General features: G+C 38.8%; 1 protein-coding gene across 2 annotated transcripts in view; it reads right to left on the reverse strand.

Annotated features, from left to right (window-relative positions):
- Window positions 1-1299: 1299 nt before the first annotated feature.
- slc12a2 (solute carrier family 12 member 2) overlaps window positions 1300-24205 on the reverse strand; it is a 211557-nt gene continuing 188651 nt past the window's right edge. For both annotated transcript variants that reach the window (XM_067983261.1, XM_067983260.1), the window contains exons 21-27: window positions 15317-15364; window positions 12485-12607; window positions 12214-12325; window positions 11535-11621; window positions 11161-11296; window positions 8709-8776; window positions 1300-3999 (exon numbers count right to left, since the gene is read on the reverse strand). In XM_067983261.1, the coding sequence (XP_067839362.1) occupies window positions 3864-3999; window positions 8709-8776; window positions 11161-11296; window positions 11535-11621; window positions 12214-12325; window positions 12485-12607; window positions 15317-15364 (710 nt within the window). In that variant the 3' untranslated portion in view covers window positions 1300-3863. The remainder of the gene's footprint in view (window positions 4000-8708; window positions 8777-11160; window positions 11297-11534; window positions 11622-12213; window positions 12326-12484; window positions 12608-15316; window positions 15365-24205) is intronic.

Genomic DNA, 24205 nt, shown 5'->3' on the forward strand with positions numbered 1-24205 from the left:
ACACATTTTCCATTTAAACAGAAGCTGTTTATGCATAACAAAGAGGGAGAGGATGCATGTGACAGAATATCATGCAAGCTTATAAATGTGATACACATCTGTAAACAGAACAATCTTTTTATAGCCTCCAGTGACAAATGCATCAATTTTTGATCATTGCATAGTATAATTATTTCTTGTTTAAACATGTAGCCACTTTAGGGGGTATAACTCAAACCATTGAAGTTCTTAAAAAAAAATACTAAATTGGTGCTCACGTGCCCTGCAGCCCAGATATTTACAAGGAGGTATAGTGCTTGAGGAACTTGCTCAATTTGTAGAGTATGTGTCTCCCATCCCACCTACTCTATGTTGATGTGAACTTTTCCCCTCCCCACTTTTCTCCATAATATAGCACTCGTCCTTCATGCTCACAGCAAGTGAAAGCATTACTAAAAGTGGAGCTAAGCAGAACAGTAGTCTCTAGAGAGCAGTCTCAGGCAGGCTCAAACGAGAGTATGGAATAATGGGAGTACTCTTCACGGCCATGTCACGCTTTGGCAAGAGGCAGCCATCAATGCCAGAGAAAACTCTTTGGCAATAGGACGCTTATAGGTCTGAATCTGTGACCCAACACTCCCAGAGAGTGGCACGAGGTGACTTCTTAGCCATTAAAATTAACGGATGGCTATGACTTCCACAGTACGTACCCTGAAGCCCCAGGTTGGAGAATGACCTTTAGTTTCCTTTGTAAAAACAAAGCTGAACATTCTTTCTCTTTCACCACCACCACCAACCCCCACCCCGACTTTTATTTAAAAGAGCTATGTAAATCTCAGTGCTGGCTGAGCTAATATAAGAAACTGCAAAGTTGTGGCTTGGAATTGAACTGATGCTTGGGGATGTGGGGAAGCACATCTTAAATGGTATGGGACAGGAAAGCCATGGGACTGATGTTAAACATCTTAAAACAAGTGTTGTCGCAATGATTCTCTCTCCTCCCCTCCCCCCAAAAGAGGTAACTAATTCATCCTATTTGCATTTGTAGGATTTGATGCGAGCTAGATTCTAAAGCAGGGTGCGTTTTGGAGGGGTTGACTGGGAAGGATTTCATCCAATGTTGGATCAGTAAAAGAAAAAGGAATTTATTTGAAATGGTACTGAAACAAAAAATACTAAATAAAGAAACAGATTTTAGTACGTCAAATTGTTTTGATGTCCAAATATCTTATTTGGTATTTGCATTATAACCCAATTACTACAGAGATAAACCAACCAAGACATAATATGCAGTATTGAAGACATATTAATGCCACACAATAATGTAACTTTTTCTTTATTGCAATAAGGATGTACAAAGTATCATCTTTAATACTCTTAATGTTAAAATAATTAGAAAAGCATTTCAGTGAATTATAGTACAGTTTATCAAAATGTTTCATTCAGCCTCTTTGGGTAGATTACCCTCTGGAAAAAACACGGTCATGAAACCATTTCCAAACATAGCTTTGTAAAACAATTCTGTAGACGTATTTTTAAAAAAAGATAGAAATTTACAGAAATACAGCATCAAGTTTTAAAAAGAACCCCTTAAAATGACCAAATTGAATGTAAAAAGGAAAAGAACTGTGTTGATTTACACAAAATCATTAGATGAATAAATTAACAGAAAAATAAATCAAAATCGGCCATTTCTCCTCGTCACCCACTTCCTAATTTCCTTCACAATAAAAGGTTAAATACATAAGTATTCAGTGTATGGTGCAATTTCACATTTGTGAAGATTACTTGTGTGTGTGTTTTTTGTGAATTGGTTAATTGTCAATAATGGACTACAGTAAGTTTTAGCTTTGGCTACAAAACACTTTACAAAAGCAATGAGACCATTTCTGAACATGGGTAATTGTTGCCTACAGCGTGGAATGAACATAACACTAGTAACAGCTACTCCTTTTACACAGAAGTGATTTTTGTTTCCTCTAGGAGTTAGCATGAATTGTTGAACAGTGGCAGTGTAGGATGCATAAGAGACCACAAGAATGCACCCTGCAATTTTTAAGCTACGCTTTCTACATTTCATCTTTTATGCATATATACAAAGTTTATTTGGTATTCATATTTTTTTTTTAAAAAAGAATTCAATCTTTAGCTGGCTGAACTAAGCAGTACACTGGTTCACAGAAGATCAAAACTTTGTCCTCCATCAGAACTTTATGTACTGAGCATTATTAAATGACACTGTGTTCAATATCAGTTTATATAGATTTAAAAAAAATAATTATTCATATGCAGGAGGAAGCACAACAGCCTTTCAAATTAGAACATTCCTAATAATTGTAAAGAGAAACATTAAGAAATTACTCTTCACTTTTATGGTCATGTTTACAACTTTTAAGTCATATAAATTAAGAGATACTATTTTAATAATGATTTCAAATGTCATGCATTTATCTGCAACAGGAAAGGAATATAGCTTATTACATACCCACTCGGTGCTAGGATACTAATGAGCAAAGCTGTGAAGAAGACAGTCAAAGGTGAAAGCCATGTCTGGGCTAGTGTACACCATTTAAAGCGACAATGCCATCATGAAAAAGTATTTGGCAAACTTTAAAAAAATGTTAATTTTAAAAAAAAGTTTGGGGATAGGAAACCAGGATAGCGGTGGGTTATTTTTTTTTATTAAGATATTACAAGCAAATGATGCAACAATGCATTTCAGCACAATTCACATTATATCATGTGACTAACATTTTCATGAAGGTGCCCCTTTAACTCACATGGAGCAAAAGGTAGGGCTGAGCAGGTGCATTTTCAAGATCTTAAGCTCAGTTTTACATTTCTACACGCATAGAAAGAAAGGCCAGTTAAAATCTGAAAAGCTGGTAACATTTTTTCTTAATGTTCCCTTTTCAAAGTATTATTCTGCAGTTACAAATATATGACATGCATAACTATGATCTTGCTTAAGCCTTAATGCTATGTTACAACATGTGAGAAACATTTGCCACAGGGTGTACGTAAGCAAGTTAAATTCCCAGGTTTTCCTGAATGTCGACTGGGGGAGGGATGGCGTGTGCATGACAGCCTTGATGAGATACTCATCACAAACCTGGCTGATGTTAGTCTATATTCAATCCTAACACTAAAACCTCCTGCCCTGTTGCACAACCACATTACTGCATACAGTTATCAATTTTAGAAAATTATTACCCCCAAATCACTCCCACAGTGCATTTCACAGAAATGGGGTAACTAAAGGGCAACAGACAAGTACTGCCTAAGAAACTGGGCTATTTAAATATCAGAGCTTTGAGTGCTAAACTTGGAACACATTTTCAAATAATAATAGCCCTGTGGAAGACCAAAATTGTGAAAGCAGCTTTTTTGTGACAGAAGGTGGAAGGTACACCCTCTTCGAGAACTCATGTTCAGTCTAAAGCACTAACTACAGTGTATATCAAACCACTTCATTTAACAACAATCATTCGTTATACATAAAATAGGGAATCAATGGAATTTGGTAAGCAATTTTTTTTTTTGGAAGGCACCTCAGTAAGGCTGTAAAGGCTTTTCATATCAATGTAATTTATTTAAGTTATTTCAAAAGAAAAAAAACATATCATTATTGCTGCTGTTCCGGTAGCAGAAAGAAAACTCCTTTCTGTGTACAGTCAGAAAAATATGCTTACATTCAAATCAAACTCAGGCAAATCGACAGACCATCAGGGTAAAAATCAAGTCGTTCTTGTGATCCTTGAAACACAAGGATTTCTTCCTTTGTGTGCTTATTTTGTTTTTGATCAATTGGATATGTGAAACACACCATAGCCTAGGACTCTTCATTATTTCCTACTTCCAGGGCGATGCCCTGTGCTTAGTACTTAGGAGTAGAAAGTAAGAACACTCTGGTGGTTGCCTCGCACAAGTAAGATGGGTGGCAAATCCTTCGAGAGAGTTTCAATCCAGGCCATATACAGTGCGCTGGACACAGCACCTTTCCGTGCCACTGGCAGGCTCCTGCAACAAAACAAAGAGTCAGTAATTGTATAGTCCATAACAAATTGACTGCGGAAAGTTATTCTAGTATTTTGGAAGGATTTGTTGGTTACGGTTAAATGCTGATTAGATGGCAATTAGACTCTTGCATAGTTACAAAAAATGGCCCATGGATTTTACAATCTGTACATTCAACTACTTTATTACTGCCTGGTAATTCTTTCAGGTTCACCTGAAAGAATTACCAGGCGCAAACCAGGTGCAAACAAAATCTTTATAAAGACTCCAACAGTGATTTCCTAAATGTTGTCACTTCTTTATTCATAGATCCTTTCAGAGATTCAGACATGGCAGTGTCTGCATGATGGTGATAAGAGTAAGGGCAGTGCAACTCAGCTATTCATGAAGCACTAATATAAATACCACTAGGACCAGAATTTCAACTTGTCTCCTAGTTAGGAACCCAACATAATGACTACCAGGTCAGAGAATAGAGAGCACAGCCAGGAGGAAAAACCAGAAAATGAAAACGGATTGCTAAATGCACAGCTCCTCTCAAGGGAAAAACCACAACCAATACACAGCCACTTTTAAAAATTGTTTTCTTCTTCGCAACAATGCAAAGATTGACCGCATACCTGGAGTCAGGCCCTGATTGGACTCTAGAGCACAAAGTTAGGAGACTCCTTCAGGGAGACACTCATGCTGCTTGGACTTGGCAATACATGGAATAACTTCACTGCAGTGTCAAGTGGAGTTAAAAAGTGCTCAGCGGCCTATTTGACTCTTCTGGGTACCGTACAAACAAAAGCAGAGTTATTTTTGATGTTTTCAGAGTGTGCACGTTCTTACCTGTACCTACTGCTGTGGGGCGGAACTCAGTGCACATGCATTACCGGAGCTTTCCATGATGGTGGGAAGGCAGATTGCAGCACAAAGTTCACAGTATAACTCCAGTACTCCCAACCACTCACTGCAACTATCAGCCTCAAATAGGCAGCATAGTATAACAACTAAAGCCTAAATGTCTCCAGCAATTTTTGTAAGAAAACACAACCATCTACTTCTACAGAAAAAAAAAATTCAAACCTGTACATTACACTTTCAAAGTTACTTTAAAGTGACAAAAGCATAAAAGCACAGGAAAAAAAAGCAGACAGACATTTCATGTTGGAGCCAGCTCCTGTCTAAATGCAAGTTGCTTTTTCATGTTGCTTTCTTCGGAGCACCTGCTCAGGACAATCAAAAATGTGGAGCATGGGGGGGGGGGATTTGACTCAGGATCAGAGAAGTGATTTTTAAAAGTCCCAATAGAAACACAGCTAAACAGGCAACTACTTTTCAAATAGTTTTCAAAAGCACGGTTGGCACATATTATCCTTGTTGAACTATGCTTTCCAGATGCATTAAAAAAAACATACTGCAAAGTAGCTTGCTTCAAACTAATTGAAATGGAGTCAAATCAAACAAACTTGACTAACTCTTTAATCTACATTAAAAAACACACCGATTGCAAATTCTTCATGGCAGAGTTGAAGATAAGCAACAATGGGCTAATTTTTTGCCCTCATCCTTGAATGTTCTTTTGCTCTGTGCTTAAAAATATTGATCTAGTCTACATGGAAGTATTCATTACATATTTGAAGAGTTGCACTGATCCCTCATTACTGTTGATGCTAGTATAACCACTGGATAATGGTTAGCATTGTATAGGGATATAATCCTGTTGCAGTTTCCTTACTCAGTTTACTTTAATTCATTGTATGTCAAGTGCTTTGAAATGAAAAAGTGATAAGGTGCTATAAGAATGCAAATCCCTTTCGTATAAAAGCCTTCCTACGGCATACACATTTAGCGTTTTCTCTCATATCCTTCTGAGCACTTTCTCCCACCTCAAAAGCAACCAAACCTTTATACTTGTCGTATTTTGAGTTTGTTTACAATAACTATGACCAGTCAAGACTTTGCACTTTGAAGTTGCATTAGTGCTGTTTGCAACACTCATACTATTGGCAGTTTTCCTTTATAGATAAAAATTAATATCTGCATGCTTAGCTGATGTTCTGATTAATCTAATTAGATCGAATTACTCCTCTGACTGGGGTAAACCCGTTCTATTCGGAAAGTTCATGGCAGTAGTAGATGGTAAGTGTGTTCAATTTTCCTTTTATAAACACACTGTACGTATGGAGTTAAGGAACTAAATAGTTTTACAAACTGCTTAACTCATTCATGAGAGCATAAGACTGAAACAAATCTTTGAGTTTAGTGCTGCATTCCTTCCATTCCCATCTCTCCAAATCATAGAAAGGTTACAACACGGAAGGAGGCCATTCGGCCCATTGAGTCCACGCCAGCTCAATGCACGAGCAATCTAGCTAGTCCCACTCCCCCGTCCTTTCCAGTAGTCCTGCAATTTTTTTTTTCAAGTACTTATCCAGTTCCCTTTTGAATCTGCCTCCACCACCCCCTCAGGCAGTGCATTCCAGATCCTAACCACTCGCTGTGTAAATAAGTTTTTCCTCATATCACCTCTGGTTCTTTTGCCAATCACCTTAAATCTATGTCCTCTGGTCCTTGATCCTTCCGCCAATGGGGACAGTTTCTCTCTATCTACTCTGTCTAGACCCTTCACAATTTTGAATACCTCTATCAAAATCTCCTCGCAACCATCTGTGTTCCAAGGAGAACAACCTCAGCTTCTCCAATCTATCCAGGTAACTAAAGTCCCTCATCCCTGGAATCATTCTAGTAAATCTCTTCTGCACCCTTTCTAAGGCAGTCACATCTTTCCTGAAGTGCGGTGCCCAGAACTGGACACAAAACTCCAGTTGTGGCCGAACCAGTGTTTTATAAAGGTTCATCGTGACGAATGGGAGACAACTCAAGATGTAATTGTAGGGGTGGAGAGAGATAGATAAAAGGGAGGAAGGTCGAAGTATTAAAAGCACCTATGATTTTAAAAAATATAGGAATAGAATTACCCCTAGTACCAGGTCAGCTGATGGAACAGATGCCTCCTCTGTCTGTTAGCTATAATGGACTATTCAAAATGGAATTAATAAGAACTGTGGAACAGTTTATTTTACTAGAGGAATGGAATAAACTCTTTCATAACTCACTCTTCATTCAGGAGGCATGGGACAAATATTCCTCTTCAACACCCAGGTGCAAGGGCTGGGTAGTTCGTGAGCACTTACTGAAAATTTGGGCACGAGCTCACTGATTTTAATTAATTTGGGCATAAGCTACTCACAATTTCTAGTCCATTAATTAATGGACTGGAAATTGTGAGTAGCTTATGCCCAAATGTATGAGAAACGCTTCTGCCAACCCAAGTTCTTATGCCCAGGTGCTGAAGAGGGGAAAATTTGCTTGAATGTGTCTTAGAGTAGAATACAATGGGCACTCTACTGATTCCTCATGCCCAGGTATAGATCAGTTCTCTTAGCTATTGTTAAAGAAAATGGTAGTGTTTTGTGTTGAAAGACTGGGGTAGAATTACCATTTTGGGTGCAATCAGGAAATTGCACCCAAAATGCACTGGTTAGGTTACAGTTCAAGTTTCCAATAAAATTAGTTTGCATAATCACAAACGTAAAATCTTCCATCAACCAGTGCAATCAGGCAGAGTAATAGAATATAATAGTTTCTTTTTTTTTTCTTTCCATTAAAAAATATTCCTTGATGTATTTAAGAGTGGTAACCTGGTGCAGTTTTATTAATACAGCTGAAAATGGGTTTATCACAAAAAAAAAAGCATTTTTAATAAGTTTGTCCAATCCTCCACCTGTGAGTAACCCGATTTAAAATCACTGAAAAGACTTTTAAAAAATCTATACTGAATCATTTGATAGTTTCACTGGTGTACACTAGTCAGTTTCTTAGTAAATTAAATATTTTTTGATATGAAAAAACTTTCAAAACATGGCTACAGTGCCTGTGCGCCTCAGAAAATTGGCACAATTTGAAGAGCCTTCCCAAACCAGCGCAATTGGTGGAATCTCACAATATCGACTTGTGGGCAGGGCCTGATCCAGGCAAATTGAATCTTAAACCAGCATAAAAGATCTCAGAAAACATGAACGCAAGTGGTTTTGGGCGTAACTCGTATAAAATTCCCAGATCTTTTGCGCTGGTTCAGCCGATGTCGCTTGGATTGCGTGGATATTAGTAGCAGAAACTCTACACCTCAATTTAATTTTTTATATAATTGAGAGCAGCGTTGTTAATATTGATAAAACATTTGAAGTGAAAAGGCGTGCAGCTCACGATCGTCAGGAGTCACACCAATTTAAATCTAGAGTGTCATATCGGGAGCTTGGTTACAATGTCAATTAGCAAAGTGGCCCTTCACTCTGAGGCCTCGATTCAGACTGATGGAATGAAAGTCTCCTGCGTCAACTGTAATGGCCCTATGTGAAATGGATTTGGGCTTTTTCAAATCAGTTCCTAATGCAAAACTAGCACGAATAGGCAATCTCAGTTTCATAGGATATCTTGTATGGAAAATAGAAAATTGTTGCAGTAGGGCATGGGTTTTAAAATTGGGGTCTGTAAGGGAATCTTAAGGGGCTCACAAGGTCAGATTTCTGATCATCCAGGGGTCAAATATACCATTCAGAGAGAGCAGTGTCTTGCAAATTCAGTATTCTATACTTTTTGGCTCAATGACTCAATAGCACTGAATGACTACACACGTAGCATATTTCTGTAAAATTATTACTTACATGACAATGAGGTTAGCAGTGCCTGAATTCTCCCGCAGCAATTCATTCAATCTGATCTGCCGATATGTCTAAAATGGAAATAGTAAGTAGTTGAAAAAATGCTATTTTAATACATCATAAAGTGCAATTATTTGAATGGACATGTCCTCCACAGAGCCGGGCTTACTGGGAGCACATATCAGGAATTGCATTCAGAAAATCAGCCCTAAAATTGGTTGAGCCTCAAGGTAAATACTCTAAATGCGATATTGCACGTGACTTCATCACAGAACATCTTTTATGGATCATTCACTTCCTCCCAACAAGCATTACACATTGATACTCAACTAATGTTATTAACTGAAAAATAAAATTATTCTTGCTATCAACTGCAGATCTTCTCTTAATCCTGCAATTATTTGAAACACCTGTAATACTTTTCTGTCTTTGCAGGACCAGATCTAATTTTACTTCAAACCCACAAAACAACTAGAACAAAAGCTTTGAAATATGTTCCTAGCTTTTCAACACCAGTCCTTGGCAAACAAAAGCTATCCACTATTTTTTTTAAACTAACCAAACTAGAACCACAATGCAAATTGAAGTAGGCAGCAAAACTACTGGCACTTTTAACATGAGCCAGAGATCTTAGTCACAATTGTATATAGACACGTTGTTATTTGATGCACTGATGCATATAATGAATTGGGTATCTACCTTATTCCAGTCTACACAAAAATTCTTGTACAATGTTTAGACTCACTGCTCAACAAGATTGGTAAGCAGTTTCATATGTTTTCTATTTTATAGTTAAATTACTGTGGCTTGACATGAATTGGTCTGTCAGATGTTATTTTAATTGCAAAATAAAGGTGAAGGACCAAGGTCAATAGTGCAGGATGCCATTAAGGTTGAAATGATTGGAAAAAAAAAGGTGTGCAACTCAAAAATGACTAGGTGATGCAAGCATGGAAGAAAGCAAAGACAGGTAAAAAGGTTCCACAACTTTGAGGTCCTAAAGAAGGAAGAAGGAAAGGAAAGTCCAAGAGAGGAGTTAGAAGAATCTCCACCAATATCAGGGCAATATTCAAATCTTACAAAGACCTTTGTTTTATTGAAATTTGGGAGCTTTTGGCATGAAAAAGGGAAACTGAAACCTGTAAGCAGATTTAATAAATGGAGATGAGGGAATTCTAATTTAAGGGCAGAGAAGATAGAGAGAGATAAGAAGTTGATAGATGAGAAAGAACCAAGGGTAGAATTGAAGGCAAGAGTTAATAGCTGTGGCTTGTTTTAGTTTTGATGGTTGCAAATTGGTTAATGGAACAGTTGTCACAAAAACAAAGGAACCCACAGAGACCAGCCACATACCTCCAAAACACGCGAATAAGTACTACATAAACAAAATCCAACAGAAGAATGAAGTAGGGAAGGGCAGCAATATAGTACAGCGGAGAGAGAAACCATCTCGATCTTGCAAGGGACTTTGCCATAGTTACTACCCAAATCTTGATACCGGAAGGGGTGGGAGGAGGGAAGAGGAGAATTTTTTTTTAAACACGAGTTGTTATTATCAAGAATGCACTGCCTGAATTGGTGATGCAAGCAGATTCAAAAGTAACTTTCAAAAGGGAACTGGATATATACTTGAAAAGGAAAAAATTTGCAAGGCTATGGGGAAAGAATGGGGGAGTGGAACTCATTGGATAGATCTTTCAAAGAGCTGACACAGGCATGATGGGCCAAATGGTCTCCTGTGCTGTGAGATTCTATGAATATCCTATCTTATGTGATGGGTACATGGACAGGAAGACAAGCAGACAGATTGAGAGGAATTCCTCAGATTGCCTTTTACCTCTAGCCAAAATGCTAACCTCTGCACATTGTTGACACTTCCAACCAATTTAAAATAAATTGGGCATTACAATTATGATTCATACACCAGATTTAGTCAGAATTTCATTCCTAATCAGGTCAGGCGTTGTATGTGTACAACTGTTGTCGCAGGACCTCTCCTAATTTAACTGATCTTTTGGGAAAGTCAAATTTTTTTTTTAAATTGGGGAGAGGTGCGATCGAGGTCTCAACCAGCACGATAATTGCTGGTTGGGCATACTGGAGCAGGCACATAGTCTGTGGGTATGCAGACCAGCAGCTCCAATGATCAGTGCAGCTCCTCCGCAGACTAATTTGTTCAGAAATAACAGCAGAGCTCAGCTGCAGCGATCACCAACCTGGCAACTTGGTGTGCATTGATGAGGCAAGAATTATATTGACTGATGATGAAAGGCAACTCTATTGAGAAGGTGCACAGTTTCTCCTTTTTAAAAGTTAATTTTGGTAATTAATTTATAAACTTTGGTCTTATGTTTAATTCTGCATTTGCCTGTTTCCACCATGTACTGTTGGGTCTAAGTCTAAATGATATAACGACAAAGCAGTTCAATCAATTCCAAAAATAAAATGCAGAAACCTTCATTCTGTAGATCTCGAGCTCATTATCCGTAATCCTCCATGGTTCCTCCTCCTTCATTTTCTCAGCTGCTTCTTGTTCTTTGTCATCCTCGTGAAGTCTGAATGGTTCAATCATTTCTTCAAAAGCTGCAGTACTGTTAAATACAAACTAATTCAGTAAAAAGTTTGTAACATTTTGGTGCAATACTGAATTTATTCCAAGAGTCACTGCCAGCAACTTCTACAGCTAAAAAAAAAATGCAAAATAAAAAAAACTAGATTGTAATCACAAAATGGTCCTGATTTAGTGACTTTTTAATACCTTTAGGACCAGTATAAGTTTATTCCAGGTTCTGTGGTCATTATGAAATCCCTAGCCACAAAGTCACTTACTTGTCTTTGCTTGGCTTCGTGTTCATATCCCCGAGAACAGTGATGTCTGAAAAATCTATCCTGAACTTGCTGAGTAAAGTGGCCATTCTGAAAGTTAATTGTAAGGTTATTTAATTACTGACAGTATTATCCAAATTCAAATTGCAAAATAAATGCTAGCGGTGAAGCTTCTCATATCGCCACTTCTAGAGAAATTCCTACAAGCAGGGTCATTGCCTGAAACTTCACCCCTTCCATGCAGAAGTTTAAGTTCAAACTTAGAATTAATAATTCTTTGCTGAGGCATCATTGCTGCAGCATAAATTAGGCAATAGGAAACGTGTTCCCGGTAATTCCATTTCCCATTTATAATGTCCCCAAGTCTTTCTGTGCTTGCAACAACTATTAGGATCAAAATTAAGACATCTGTCCTTGTTACAGCGGTTTCAGAATGTCTTTCAATGGAGTACCGGTGATGTGAAATGGAAGGCATATTTATGCACACAATACACAAGTTGGCAGTAAACGGTTGCTCCTGTTATCTACATGCTGTACAAATTATATCTGAAAATTTACCAGCCGCATCATCGGACAGATGAACAATTTTATGAAAATAGAACCAGATGTCTAATATTAACATATCTGTAATCACACATGCATGTGATGTTTTAGTTCTGCTAAAATCAATAAAATTGCTTACGTTCTTCTGTCATGGTCTATCCTGTTTATTTTTCCACCAATGAACACTCTGATCTTGCAATCTTTCCACTTCTTCTTGGTAGTGAGAAGATATGGGATAAGTAGTGTCAGACCTATCGAGGCAGAAAATGGTTGTGACATCAACCATCGCAAAAATTTCCTTTCTGGCTCATTTACAAAATAGAACAAAGCAACCAAAAAAACTGGGAACTATTACTCTACCAGCTTATTTGTACAACTTAAGGAAATTAATTGCAGAACAAAAGTTATACCTCCGTCATCGAAAAGCCACCAGACGTCAATAGTCCCTTTGCCCTGCTTCTTCTGGAACTGAGAGCTAGCCTGAAGCAGCTTCTGGTCAGTCATGTTCAAAGGCACAGATGGACCTTTAACCTCTGAAAAGTTTCATGGAAAATTTTCCAAAAAGGTGCAAGTCATTGTAACCAATAAGTAGTGTTAAACATGGCAAATCATTTCAAAAAGGAGAAAGTTAGTAGTACACAGTGATTTAAGTCTTAGAGAACCAGAAACAAATATCTAAATTTGTATTTTCTGCTTGTTTTTCTAGATAGTCCTTTTTCAGGAAAAATAAAATAAAAGCAATGATCCAGGAAACTTTGTGGAATAAACATTTGCATTAATTTGTTTATTTTACCAGATCAGGCAAATTTTATCAAAAAAAATTTCCTATTTCACTCCCACTCCAAATTTGCCCAATAGAATTTTTGAGGGGATGAAATGCTAACATTAGCAAGTCACCCAAATATTACAGCAGTCAGCAACTATATCCTTTATAGATTCCTGAAATGGACTGATCATAAAAAGCCATCTAGTGACTCTGGTTAATGGAAAAGCTCTTAATTTTAGGTCTCACAAGTGCCAGTGTATGCCATCACTACGTGGTTAGTGTTTGTATTAATCTGGATGATTTAATTCTATTAAGCATAAATAAATTATTCAATTTCCTGGACCAAGACTGTTGATATAGTAATTCTAGCGATAAGTATCAGGAGGAGGCCATTTGGCCCATCATGCCTGTGCCGGCTCTTTGAAAGAGTGATCCAATTAGACCCATTCCCCTGCTCTTTCCCCATAGCTCTAAATTTTTTTCCTTCAAGTGTTTACTACATTTCCAAATTTTGTGTCATCTCCAAACTTTGAAAGTTACTATTGAATCTGCTTCCACCACCCTTTCAGGCAGTGCATTCCAGACCATTACAATTCACTGCGTAAAAAATGTTTCCTCATGTCGCCTTTGGCTCTTTTGCCAATCACTTTAAATCTGTGTCCTCTGGTTACTGACCCTTCTGCCACTGGAAACCGTTTCTCCTTATTTATTCTATCAAAACCGTTCATGATCTTGAACACCTCTATCAAATCTCCCCTTAACCTTCTCTGTTCTAAAGAACAACCACCCCAGCTTCTCCACTCTCTCCACATAACTGAAGTTCCTCATCCCTGGTACCATTCCAGTAAATCCTTTCTGCATTCTAAGGCCTTGACATCCTTTCCAAAGTGTGGTGCGCAGAATTGAACACAATACTCCAGCTGAGGCCTAACCAGAGTTTTTATAAAAGGTTTAGAATAACTTCCTTGCTTTTGTACTCTATGCTTCTATTAATAAAGCCCAGAATCCCATATGCTGCTTTTTAAAAAAAAAAACAGCCTTCTCAACTTGTCCTGCCACCTTCCAAGATTTGTGTATGTGTACCCCAGGACACTCTGTTCCTGCATCCCCTTCTAAATTGTACCATTTAGTTTATATTGCCTCGCCTCATTCTTCCTACCAAAATGCATCACTTCACACTTCTTTGCATTAAATTTCATCTGCCATGTGTCTGCCCATTTCATCAGTCTATGTCCTCCTGAAGTCTGTTACTATCCTTCAAATTGATTACTACATTTCTGAGTTTTGTGTCATCTGCAAACTTTGAAATTATACCCACTATACACAAGTCTGGATCATTAATATATATCAAAAAGCACAGTGATTCTAATACTCACCCTAATATAAATGAGACTGTTTAAAAAAGGTCTACATGGCACACAGTCACCACTATACTGAATAGGATTTGTGTTTTCTGAACACTAATAGCGTTTTACTGTCAATAGGAAGGGTGGGTGGGTGGGGAGGCGGGGAGGCAGGGTTGAATTATTCCATGGTCAATCACCTACCATTGATGTGAGACAGTAAGGCTACAATTCACATTTCATACATATCCATATGCTTTGGAACAGGGTAAACAAACTACCATAGTAAAGCTAAACTTCATTATGATGGTCATGTGAAAATGGGAGTCACCCCCACCGCCCCACCCCCCAAATCTGCAGGTAAGACAACAATCCCATCTTCTTTCCCCCCTCCCACACAAACACACCCACATTAAAAAAAATAATAGACTATGCATACTTTACTATAATGGCTTGCAAAATGATCCATGTTAGGTTGCAAACTACAAATACCAACAGAACTGATTGGGAAACTACTGTTTTAGTGGAGTTTCAACACACAAGGTGTCTTCAGCTTCTTGTACAATTTAAACTGTAAACTTAAAAAGGTAGCAACAAATATAAGTGCATATTAGGTTGGTCTGTCTCAAAGAGAAAAATAGGTTTCCATTTGAGTGTAGTCCTTTGTCATTTCTGATAAAGGGGTACATTTGAAAACATGAACACATCTGCTTTCAGGTGCTGATTGAGCTGCTTTTTAATTTCAATATTTTCTGTTTTTATTTCCAATACTCAATCTTCCTTTTTACCTTATTTTAAAATAAAACTTTCACTTTACAAAGCAATCACAGAACTTGTATTGAGTTCTTGGGTTGCTATGAGCTGACAGCGATATTGAGCTATTTAGAATATTGCAGCTGAAGTGTTCAAGCGGGAATTACACACACGTTAAAAAGAATCAGCACCAGTTAATTGCACAGGGGGCTGAGCTTTGTGCAAACAAGTTACAACTCAGGTATTCAAAACAAAACAAAAAATGTAAAAAAAATACAATGGTACAAACAAAAGGGAAAAATCAAAATTCTGGATTCTAGCACAACTAAAATAATGATTAAACAAATAATGAAATAAAAACAAAAAGATGGGGTGCCTGCCTTTTTTCAAGAGTGGCTGTGTTGACGCCTTGCCGTCATCTTCTTCATCTGCGTTATGTTCAAAACAACCAATAAAGTAAAAGTTAACTTCAAATGCATCACTGGATATAAACAAAAAGTAAACATTTAATTAGCTTGTTTAGAATGCAATCAATGGTGGGATGATTTAAGTTCTGAACATTTTAGTACTTGAAGGAATTGCGAAACAATTAAGGATGAATGAACCCAAAGTAATAGGCTTGATATTTAATTGTTACATTACTTTCTGTAAAATTGACCCAAGCAGCAACCCATCACATCTCCTGCAAGCACCTGTTTGCTCAGAAAGTCATCAGCTAGTTTATATCTGTGGAGGGGAAAAATTAATCGAACTGCAAATTATTTAGTAACAGTAATCCTTAAATATCTTTTTAATAAGAATAGTTGCTCCTCCCCCCCACCTTCAATTTTCTATCATCCTCTATTGTAGGCAGTGATTCAGACAGTAGTACAGAACCACATAGGCACCAATTTGCAGGGGGGCGTGGGAGGGAAAGAGCACAGTATGACAGACACACTACACATGCAAAGTCAGACCCATAAATTGCCCCAGTGTAGGACTGGTAGTTTTTAATCCAAACCCTATCCTCATTTTTCCACTTATTTTTCCCTCTTCAACCTTATCCCTCCACGTGTGGGCTGGCAACTTCTGGCAATAAGCCTACCAGAACAAGGCAAAGACAATCACCTCAGTTTTCACCCCAAATATCAATGCTGAGGGAGTAGTTTCTCCTCCTGCTTCCTTTAAGTCTGCATATACAGTGATCAACAGACATTGGCAGACCTCCCTGGGCAGTCATTTTTTATGCACAAGAGTGAGTGCGTGGGGAAATGTTTTATTCAACCATGGGAGCATCAGAGCCTTGACCAGAACTTTGTCTAGTCAAGAAGCTAGTTGAAAATCAAATTAAAATTTTTTAACACTATGCTCAGATAAAAGTAATATTAGAATGCAAGAATTGTGTGGTGACTGAGTAGTAGATTCATATAACGCTTGGTAGAATGCAAGAAGATGCTTCAGATATTGAGCCACTCTAGATAAAATGGTGAGCGTGCTGTCATCTATAAAGGGAAGGTTTCACAGAGGTTAGGGATGCCATTCAGTCTAGTTTTAGCCAGCATGCTGTGATCCGCTGCAAAATACTAATACCCAAAAGGAAGCAAATTTACCTGCAATAGTTGGTAGTGCACACAAGGTCCCCTCTGCATAATTATATTTACAAAGGACATTGACATCTCGATGTTTCTCTGTGTCACCACCAGTTTATTGGAAAATCTACCCTGATGATCTTGCTGAATCTTCACAAGTCACAAGCATACACTGAAATAAAATAAATCACAGACCACCGCCCAAGGTTTTCCAATACGTGTTCACAGTGTGTGAGGAACCTTACCTCATGGGAAGACTTGGAAAATCTACCTTCTACTGTTATTATATATAAAACATCCACTGTTAAAATTCTGCAAAATAACTGATGGCCATTGTTGTCATTTACAATTAGCTACGGTAAACTGAAGCATTTAATGTGACATTTTAGCACCTTTCCAATCATTGTAAAAAGAGTTCCAACAACTCATATGGATCTGTTACATGTAGATGTCTTAAACCTACTTTATCTAGCAATACTAAATTTATAGAAAATTAACCATAGGTCCTCTCGTGGTCAATGCTTTGATCTACAAGTCCCTAAAAATACATTAGACAGGAAAAACAAAATTGCTTTTCAGCTGTTGGGATGTTAAATGATAAGAGATCACATTTAATAATTTATTTAGAAAGCAAATTGACATTTCAATAAATAGTGTTTCAATCTAAAAGAAAACTTTATATATCATTGACCATTCATCTAGATCTAGTGAAATTTTAGAATTTGTAACATTTAGAATGAAAACACATGTTGAGTCACAGACTCAACCAAAAGGACTAATTTATAAAACATCAGGAGTTGGAGTCTCAGCACTGGAACTGCTGTTAAAAAAGGTAGTGGCATTTTTTTTTCTTATTGTATTAGACTTTCATGTTATATAGTTATGTTAAAACTATGAATACTAATAACATTAGGAGAACTAAAACAAGAACGCAAGTGAATGAAGTTACTATCCAAGTTCACTGAAACACCCTGGATTAACATCCATGGTAGATGGTAAATCCAGCTCCCAGTGTGGTTACCTTTAACTCAGTATTTCATACCAAATGTTTGAGTTAAGCATGCAATAATTTCTAGTTTGCCTTGTCAGTGTATAAGATTCCATTGGGGTATCAGGGAAGAAGTAGCCTTGTACAGTAGAAACCATTCACATTCCAGGATCAAAACCAAAAAATGTTTCCACCCAATCCAAACTGTAAAATCTCTGCACTTCTTCCTTGGACAAAAATAGGTAGTTTTATATATGCTATGCCACTCATGATTACTATACAATACCTACCAGATAACAGGCAAAGAAGGGTTCAAGCATCAACCCATATTCTATTTAACATTAAATGGAACACTGGTGCTTGAGTCCTGCAATAACTTGGCCTTTCCTTTGTACTACAAAAAAATGCAGTGTGGCAAAGAGCTGATGAGATTGTTCACAAGTTGTGGGAAAATACAATACTAATGCAATTTTGGCACAACACAAACAAAATCAAATCTTGGCTGCTGTCAGGCTCACTTTGGTGGAGGCAAGGAGACAAAGAGAGCTAAATTCAATAATTTGTTGTAGTAGTTTAATTTTAAATCTCACATTTTTTGCTGTCCTAAATGAAATAATTCTTGGTCTTCATTGCATGTGGGCTTAAAAAATTCCCTTTCAGGCAGGCTAACTAAAGTGGCCTGTGGTGTCAGATTTTAATTTTGTTCCTGGGACGTACATGGTATCCGCTTGGCACTGCCATCGCTCCCTCTTCCTCCTCCTATTCGATGGCTTTGCAGGGGTGAGTGGCTCACTGTGAGGACTGGAAAACCTGGACCAACAACTACTTCATGATAAACATATTTATGTGCATGAATAGGCTACATCAACTACAGCAAATCAAGAAGTGGCATATCTCTTACAAAAAGACAAACTTTTAAGACAGCTGCCATAAATTAGACTTTTATTCAAACTGGATAAATAAACTACATATCCCATGCTCTACAGAGGTCAACTTAAATGTTAATTTAAGGTGGAGGTACCAGTAGTGTAATGGATACCCCTTGCCCACGTCTTCCTACCTCTGCTCCTCAAAAGTCTGTCAAGTTTTTGTGTTACATCAGATGACCTAGTAACAAACCAATACATCTACTATTTACTGAGCTAGTGTTACGGAATTAATCATTAGAGGACAGCTACCTTAAACTATATTAGGTTTCATGAAAATTAAGATAAAAATAAGATCCCTGAGGGAAATGAGGATGCAATTATTTTTGTTTTAAGTTGCATCTGTTAGGTAGCTGAGTTACATTCATGTTTAAACAGTACCTCACATGCTTTGAACAATCTGTTAAACCATAAGAGAAAAATGGGGTTATGAGAAATTTATACAAGACAAAAGTTAGGTTGCAGCTGAAGGTCTGAGCGCTGATTTGGGCACCCCATTATAAAAAAATGGCATTAAAGCCACAGATAGTTTACAGCATAGCTTCACCGGGATGATACCAGGGAGGAGAAATTATAACAATGAGAGACTCGAGATTCTGGGAATAATTCAACTAGAACAGAGGTGGCTAGGAAGTAATTTAATAAAGATTGTTTAAAATTATGAGCGATTTTATTCGGGTGAATTGGGAAAGCTACTTCCTCTGATTGGGGAATTCACTGACAAGGCATCATCAATTTAAAATAGTAAAGAGAAAAAGGGAGAGATTAGGAGAATTTCATCTTGCATGGAGAGTTGCTAAAGGAATGCTTTGCCACAGGGAGGCACTGCATCTTTCACAGGAAAAATGAATATTTAAAGCAGAGGAAGATGAGGGCGCAGCGCGAGCGAGGCGACAAAGCCCCAGGGCGCAGCGCGAGCGAGGCGACAAAGCCCCAGGGCGCAGCGCGAGCGAGGCGACAAAGCCCCAGGGCGCAGCGCGAGCGAGGCGACAAAGCCCCAGGGCGCAGCGCGAGCGAGGCGACAAAGCCCCAGGGCGCAGCGCGAGCGAGGCGACAAAGCCCCAGGGCGCAGCGCGAGCGAGGCACAGTTGGAGTCAACTCACCACAAGCAGAAATTGAAAGTGGTGTCATAGGACAGCAGGTAGGTGATTGGTTGGTGAGTATTACTGTTTTATTTCTAAGTTAGGGCAGGGATTTAAATAAGAGCTTAAATCAACAACTTTAACTAGATAAATCAATTAGTTAATAAAACTAAGAAAATCAAGAGATTAAAAACTCTTGAAAGTATATAAATAAATTCTGGTTTGACAAGCAATGGCAGGGCAGGTGGTGTGTCGTAACTGGAGCATGTGATGCCCAGGCACCACATCTACAGTGAGTGTCGGCAGCTCAAGGAGCTTCAGCTCAGAGTTGTTGAGCTGGAGTCCAAGCTGCAGATATTGCGATGCATCCGGGAGGGGGAGAGTTACCTGGACACTTTGATCCAGGAGGCAGTCACACCCCTTAGATTAGGTAGTAGTTTAGATTTGTTCAGTATTTCGGAAGAGGAGGATGTGACTGCGAGTCAGTCAGATATGGGGACCCAGGATCTAGCGATGGAGGAGCCTCAGCCCTTGACCTTGTCCAACAGGTATAATTGCTACCTGTATGGACGAGAGCAAGGGCTGCAGGGAGGATGGGCAAATTGACCACAGCACTGTGGTACAGGAGGCCATTCAGGTGGGGAGAGTAAAAAGGAATGTGGTAGTCCTAGGGGATAGTATAGTCAGGGGGATAGACACTGTTCTCTGCAGCGACGGCAGAGAGTCCCGAAGGCTGTGTTGCCTGCCCGCGGCTGGCAAAGAACTTGGAACACGAGGGGGAGGATCCAATTGTCATGGTCCACTTGGGAACCAATTACTTAGTTAGAACAGAGAATGAGGTTCTGCTGAGAAGTGTGAGGAGCTCGGGTCTTAATTAATAAGCAGAACCTCAAAAAGGTAATAATCTCTGGATTACTACCTGAGCCACGTGCAAATTGGCATAGGGACAAACAGATCAGAGTTAAACGCGTAGCTCAATGAGTGGCGGGGGGGGGGGGGGGGGGCGGGGAGAAGGGGTTTCGATTCATGGGTCACTGGCACCACTACTGGGGAAAGAGGGAGCTGTTCCGACGGGACAGGCTCCACTTAAACCGGGCTGGGACCAGCGTCCTGGCGAATCAAATAACTAAGGCTACAGACAGGGCTTTAAACTAAAAAAAGGGCGGGGGGGGGGGGGTGGTGGTGGTGGTCAGGTGAAGGGAAATTTTGAAATCTAATGAGAAAAGTTAAGACAATGGAACAGTGTAGTGACCTGGGTAAAGATAAGCAGAGTGTGGCAGGAAGGGACAGAGAGTTTACCAATAATAGTGCAACAACAAGTAATGTCAAAGCAGGAAAAAAAATGGTAAAAAAAGTCAAAATTAAAGGCTCTATCGGAATGCCACAGTGCATTCATAACAAGATAGATGAATTAATTGCACAAATATAGATAAATAGGTTTGACCTAATAGCCATTACAGAGACATGGTTGCAAAATGATCAAGGTTGGGAACTAAATATTCCAGGGTACATGATGTTTAGAAAAGACAGGCAGAATGGAAAAGGAGGGGGTGTAGCCCTAATAATAAAGGATGACATAAGGACAGAAGCGAGAAAGGATCTGGGCTCGGAGGATCAGGAGGTAGAATCAATATGGGTAGAAATTAGAAATATCAAGGGGCAGAAAACACTGGTGGGAGTAGTTTATAGGCCCACTAATAGTAGCAATACTGTTGGACAGTATTAATCATGAAATAATAGGAGCTTGTAACAAAGGAAATGCAATCATGGGGGATCTCTAATCTGCATATAGTTGGGGGCAAATCAAATCGGCAAAGGTACTTTGGAAGACGAGTTCATGGAATGTATTTGAGACGGTTTCCTAGAGCAATCCATCAGGGAACAGGCTATTTTAGATCTTGTATTATGTAATGAGATAGGGTTATCTCTCAGTAAAAGAACCTCTGGGGAAGAGTGATCAAAATATGAAGAATTTCAGAGTTTGAAAGTAACGTACTTAAGTCAGAAACTAGAGTCTTAAACTTAAATAAACCCAATAACATAGGTGTGAGGGGTGAGTTGTCAAAGGTAGATTGGGAAATTAAATTGAAGGGTTTGACAGTTGAAAAGCAATGGTAAACATTTAAAGAAATATTTCAATATTCTCAACAAATATATATTCCATTGAGGAATAAAAACTCCACAGGAAAAAAAGTGATTCACCCGTGGCTAACTAAAGAAGTTAAGGAGAGTATTAGATTGAAAGAAGAGGCCTATAATGTTGCCAAGAAGAGTAATAAGCCTGGGGATTGGGAGGGCTTTAGAAACCAACAAAGGACGACCAAAAAGTTGATAAAAGGGAGAAAATAGAATATGAACGTAAATTAACACTATAAAAACGGATTGTAAGAGCTTCTACAAGTATGTAAAAAGAGAGTAGCAAAAGTAAACGTTGGTCCCTTAGAGGCTGAGACAGGAGAAATAATAAAAGGGAAATCAGGAAATGGCAGATGCATTAAAACAAATATTTTGTATCTGTCTTCACAGTTGAAGATACAAAAGGCATATCAAAAATAGTGGGGAATCAAGGGGTAAATGAGAGTGAGGAACTTAAAACAATTAATATCACTAGAGAAAAAGTACTGGGCAAACGAATGGGACTAAAAACCAACAAGTCCCCTGGACCTGATGGCCCACATCCTGGGGTTCTAAAAGAGGTGGCTGCAGAGATGGTAGATGCATTGGTTATTATTGTCCAAAATTCTCTAAATTCTGGAACGGTCCCAGTGGACTGGAAGGTGGCAAATGTTACCCCGCTTTTCAAGAAGGGAGGGAGAAAGAAAACAGGGAACTACAGGCCAGTTAGCTTGGTATCTGTCGTCGGGAAAATGCTGGAATCCATTATTAAGGAAGTGGTAACAGGGCACTTAGAAAATCATATGATTAGGCAGATGGTTTTATGAAAGGGAAATCTTGTTTGACAAATTTATTAGAGTTTTTTTGAGGGTGTAACTAGCAGGGTAGATTAAGGGGAACCAGTGGATGTAGTATATTTGGATTTTGAAAAGGCATTCAATAAGGTGCCACATAAAAGGTTGTTATGCAAGATAAGGGCTCATGGGATTAGAGGTAATATATTAGCATGGATAGAGGATTGGTTAACAGACAGAAAACAGAGAGTAGGGATAAATGGGTCATTCTCAGATTGGCAGGATGCAACTAGTGGGGTGCCACAAGGATCGGTGCTTGGGCCTCGGCTGTTTGCAATCTATATTAATGACTTAGATGAAGGGACAGAATGTGTACAATGTGAATGTATCCAAGCTTGCTGCGATACAAAGCTAGGTGGGAAAGTAAGCTGTAAGGAGAACACAAAGAGTCTGCAAACTGATATAGACAGGTTAAGTGAGTGGGCAAGAAGGTGAGAGATGGAGTAAAATGTGGGGAAATGTGAGGTTTTTCAATTTGGTAGGAAGAATAGAAAAACAGAATTTTAAAAAAATGGTTAGAAACTATTAAATGTTGGTGTCGAGACACTTGGATGTCCTCATACAAGACACACAAAAAGTTAGTATGCAGGTACAGCAGGCAATTAAGAAAGTAAATTGCAAGGGGGTTGGAGTACAAGGGTAAGGAAGTCTTACTACAGTTGTACAGTGCTTTAGTGAGACCTCACCTGGAGTACTGCATACAGTTTTGGTCTCCTGATCTAAGGAAGGAGATACTTGCCTTGGAGGCAGTGCAATGCAGGTTCACTAGATTAATTCCTGGGATGAGAGGGTTGTCCTATGCAGAGAAGTGGAGTAGAATAGGCGAATACTCACGAGTTCAGAAGAATGAGAGGTGATCTCATTGAAACATAGGATTCTGAGGGGGCTTGATAGGGTAGATGCAGAGAGTCTGTTATCCCGGCTAGAGTGTCTAGAACAAGGGGGCGTAGTCGCAGGATAAGGTGTTGGCCATTCAAGACTGAGATGAGGAGGAATTTCTTCAAGCAGAGGGTTGTGAATCTTTGGAATTCTCTACCCTAGAGGGCTGTGGATGTTGAGTAATTGAATATATTCAAGGCTGAGATTGATAGATTTTGCGACGCTGGGGGAAATCAAGGGATATGGGGAAATCGGGCGGGAAAGTGGAGTTGAGGTTGAATATCAGCCATTATCTGCTTGAATGGCGGAGCAGGCTCGAGGGGCCATAAGGCCGACCACTGGTCCTATTTCTTATGTTATGGGAAAGTGCAGGGCAGTGCATTTAGTTTTGGATTGCTCTTGTAAAGCGACTACACAGACACAATTGGCCGAATGGCTTCCTTCTGTGCCTTAGACCTCTATGGCTCTATCCAATCATCACATAATCAATACTAAATAAGTACCTAATTGAAATTGAAATGAGGCCTGTGATCCCTCCCCTCCTTTTAAGTGCCTATTGTCCGATAACTGCAATGCTAAAAAGGAAAATAGCAACTGCAGTGAAAGGAATTGAGGGAGCAGTCAATTTAATGAAAGGCTGAGCCTTGTGTGATAGAGATAATGACCAAGAGAAACTCCAGTCGAGGAAGTGGCATAACCCTACTTTATTTGGAATGAGGTTGTCTGGTAGTTGAATGCAATCTCCAGAAATTAAAAAAAAGTAGCATGGTGCACTAGGAGCATGGTCAATGATGTAAAAGATCACCAAGGAATGAGCAATTAGAGAACCACAGCTAGTAGACTCACAAATTTTGAGG

Source organism: Heptranchias perlo, chromosome 4, assembly GCF_035084215.1.
Source record: "Heptranchias perlo isolate sHepPer1 chromosome 4, sHepPer1.hap1, whole genome shotgun sequence".
In the NCBI taxonomy this organism is placed as follows: Eukaryota; Metazoa; Chordata; class Chondrichthyes; order Hexanchiformes; family Hexanchidae; genus Heptranchias; species Heptranchias perlo.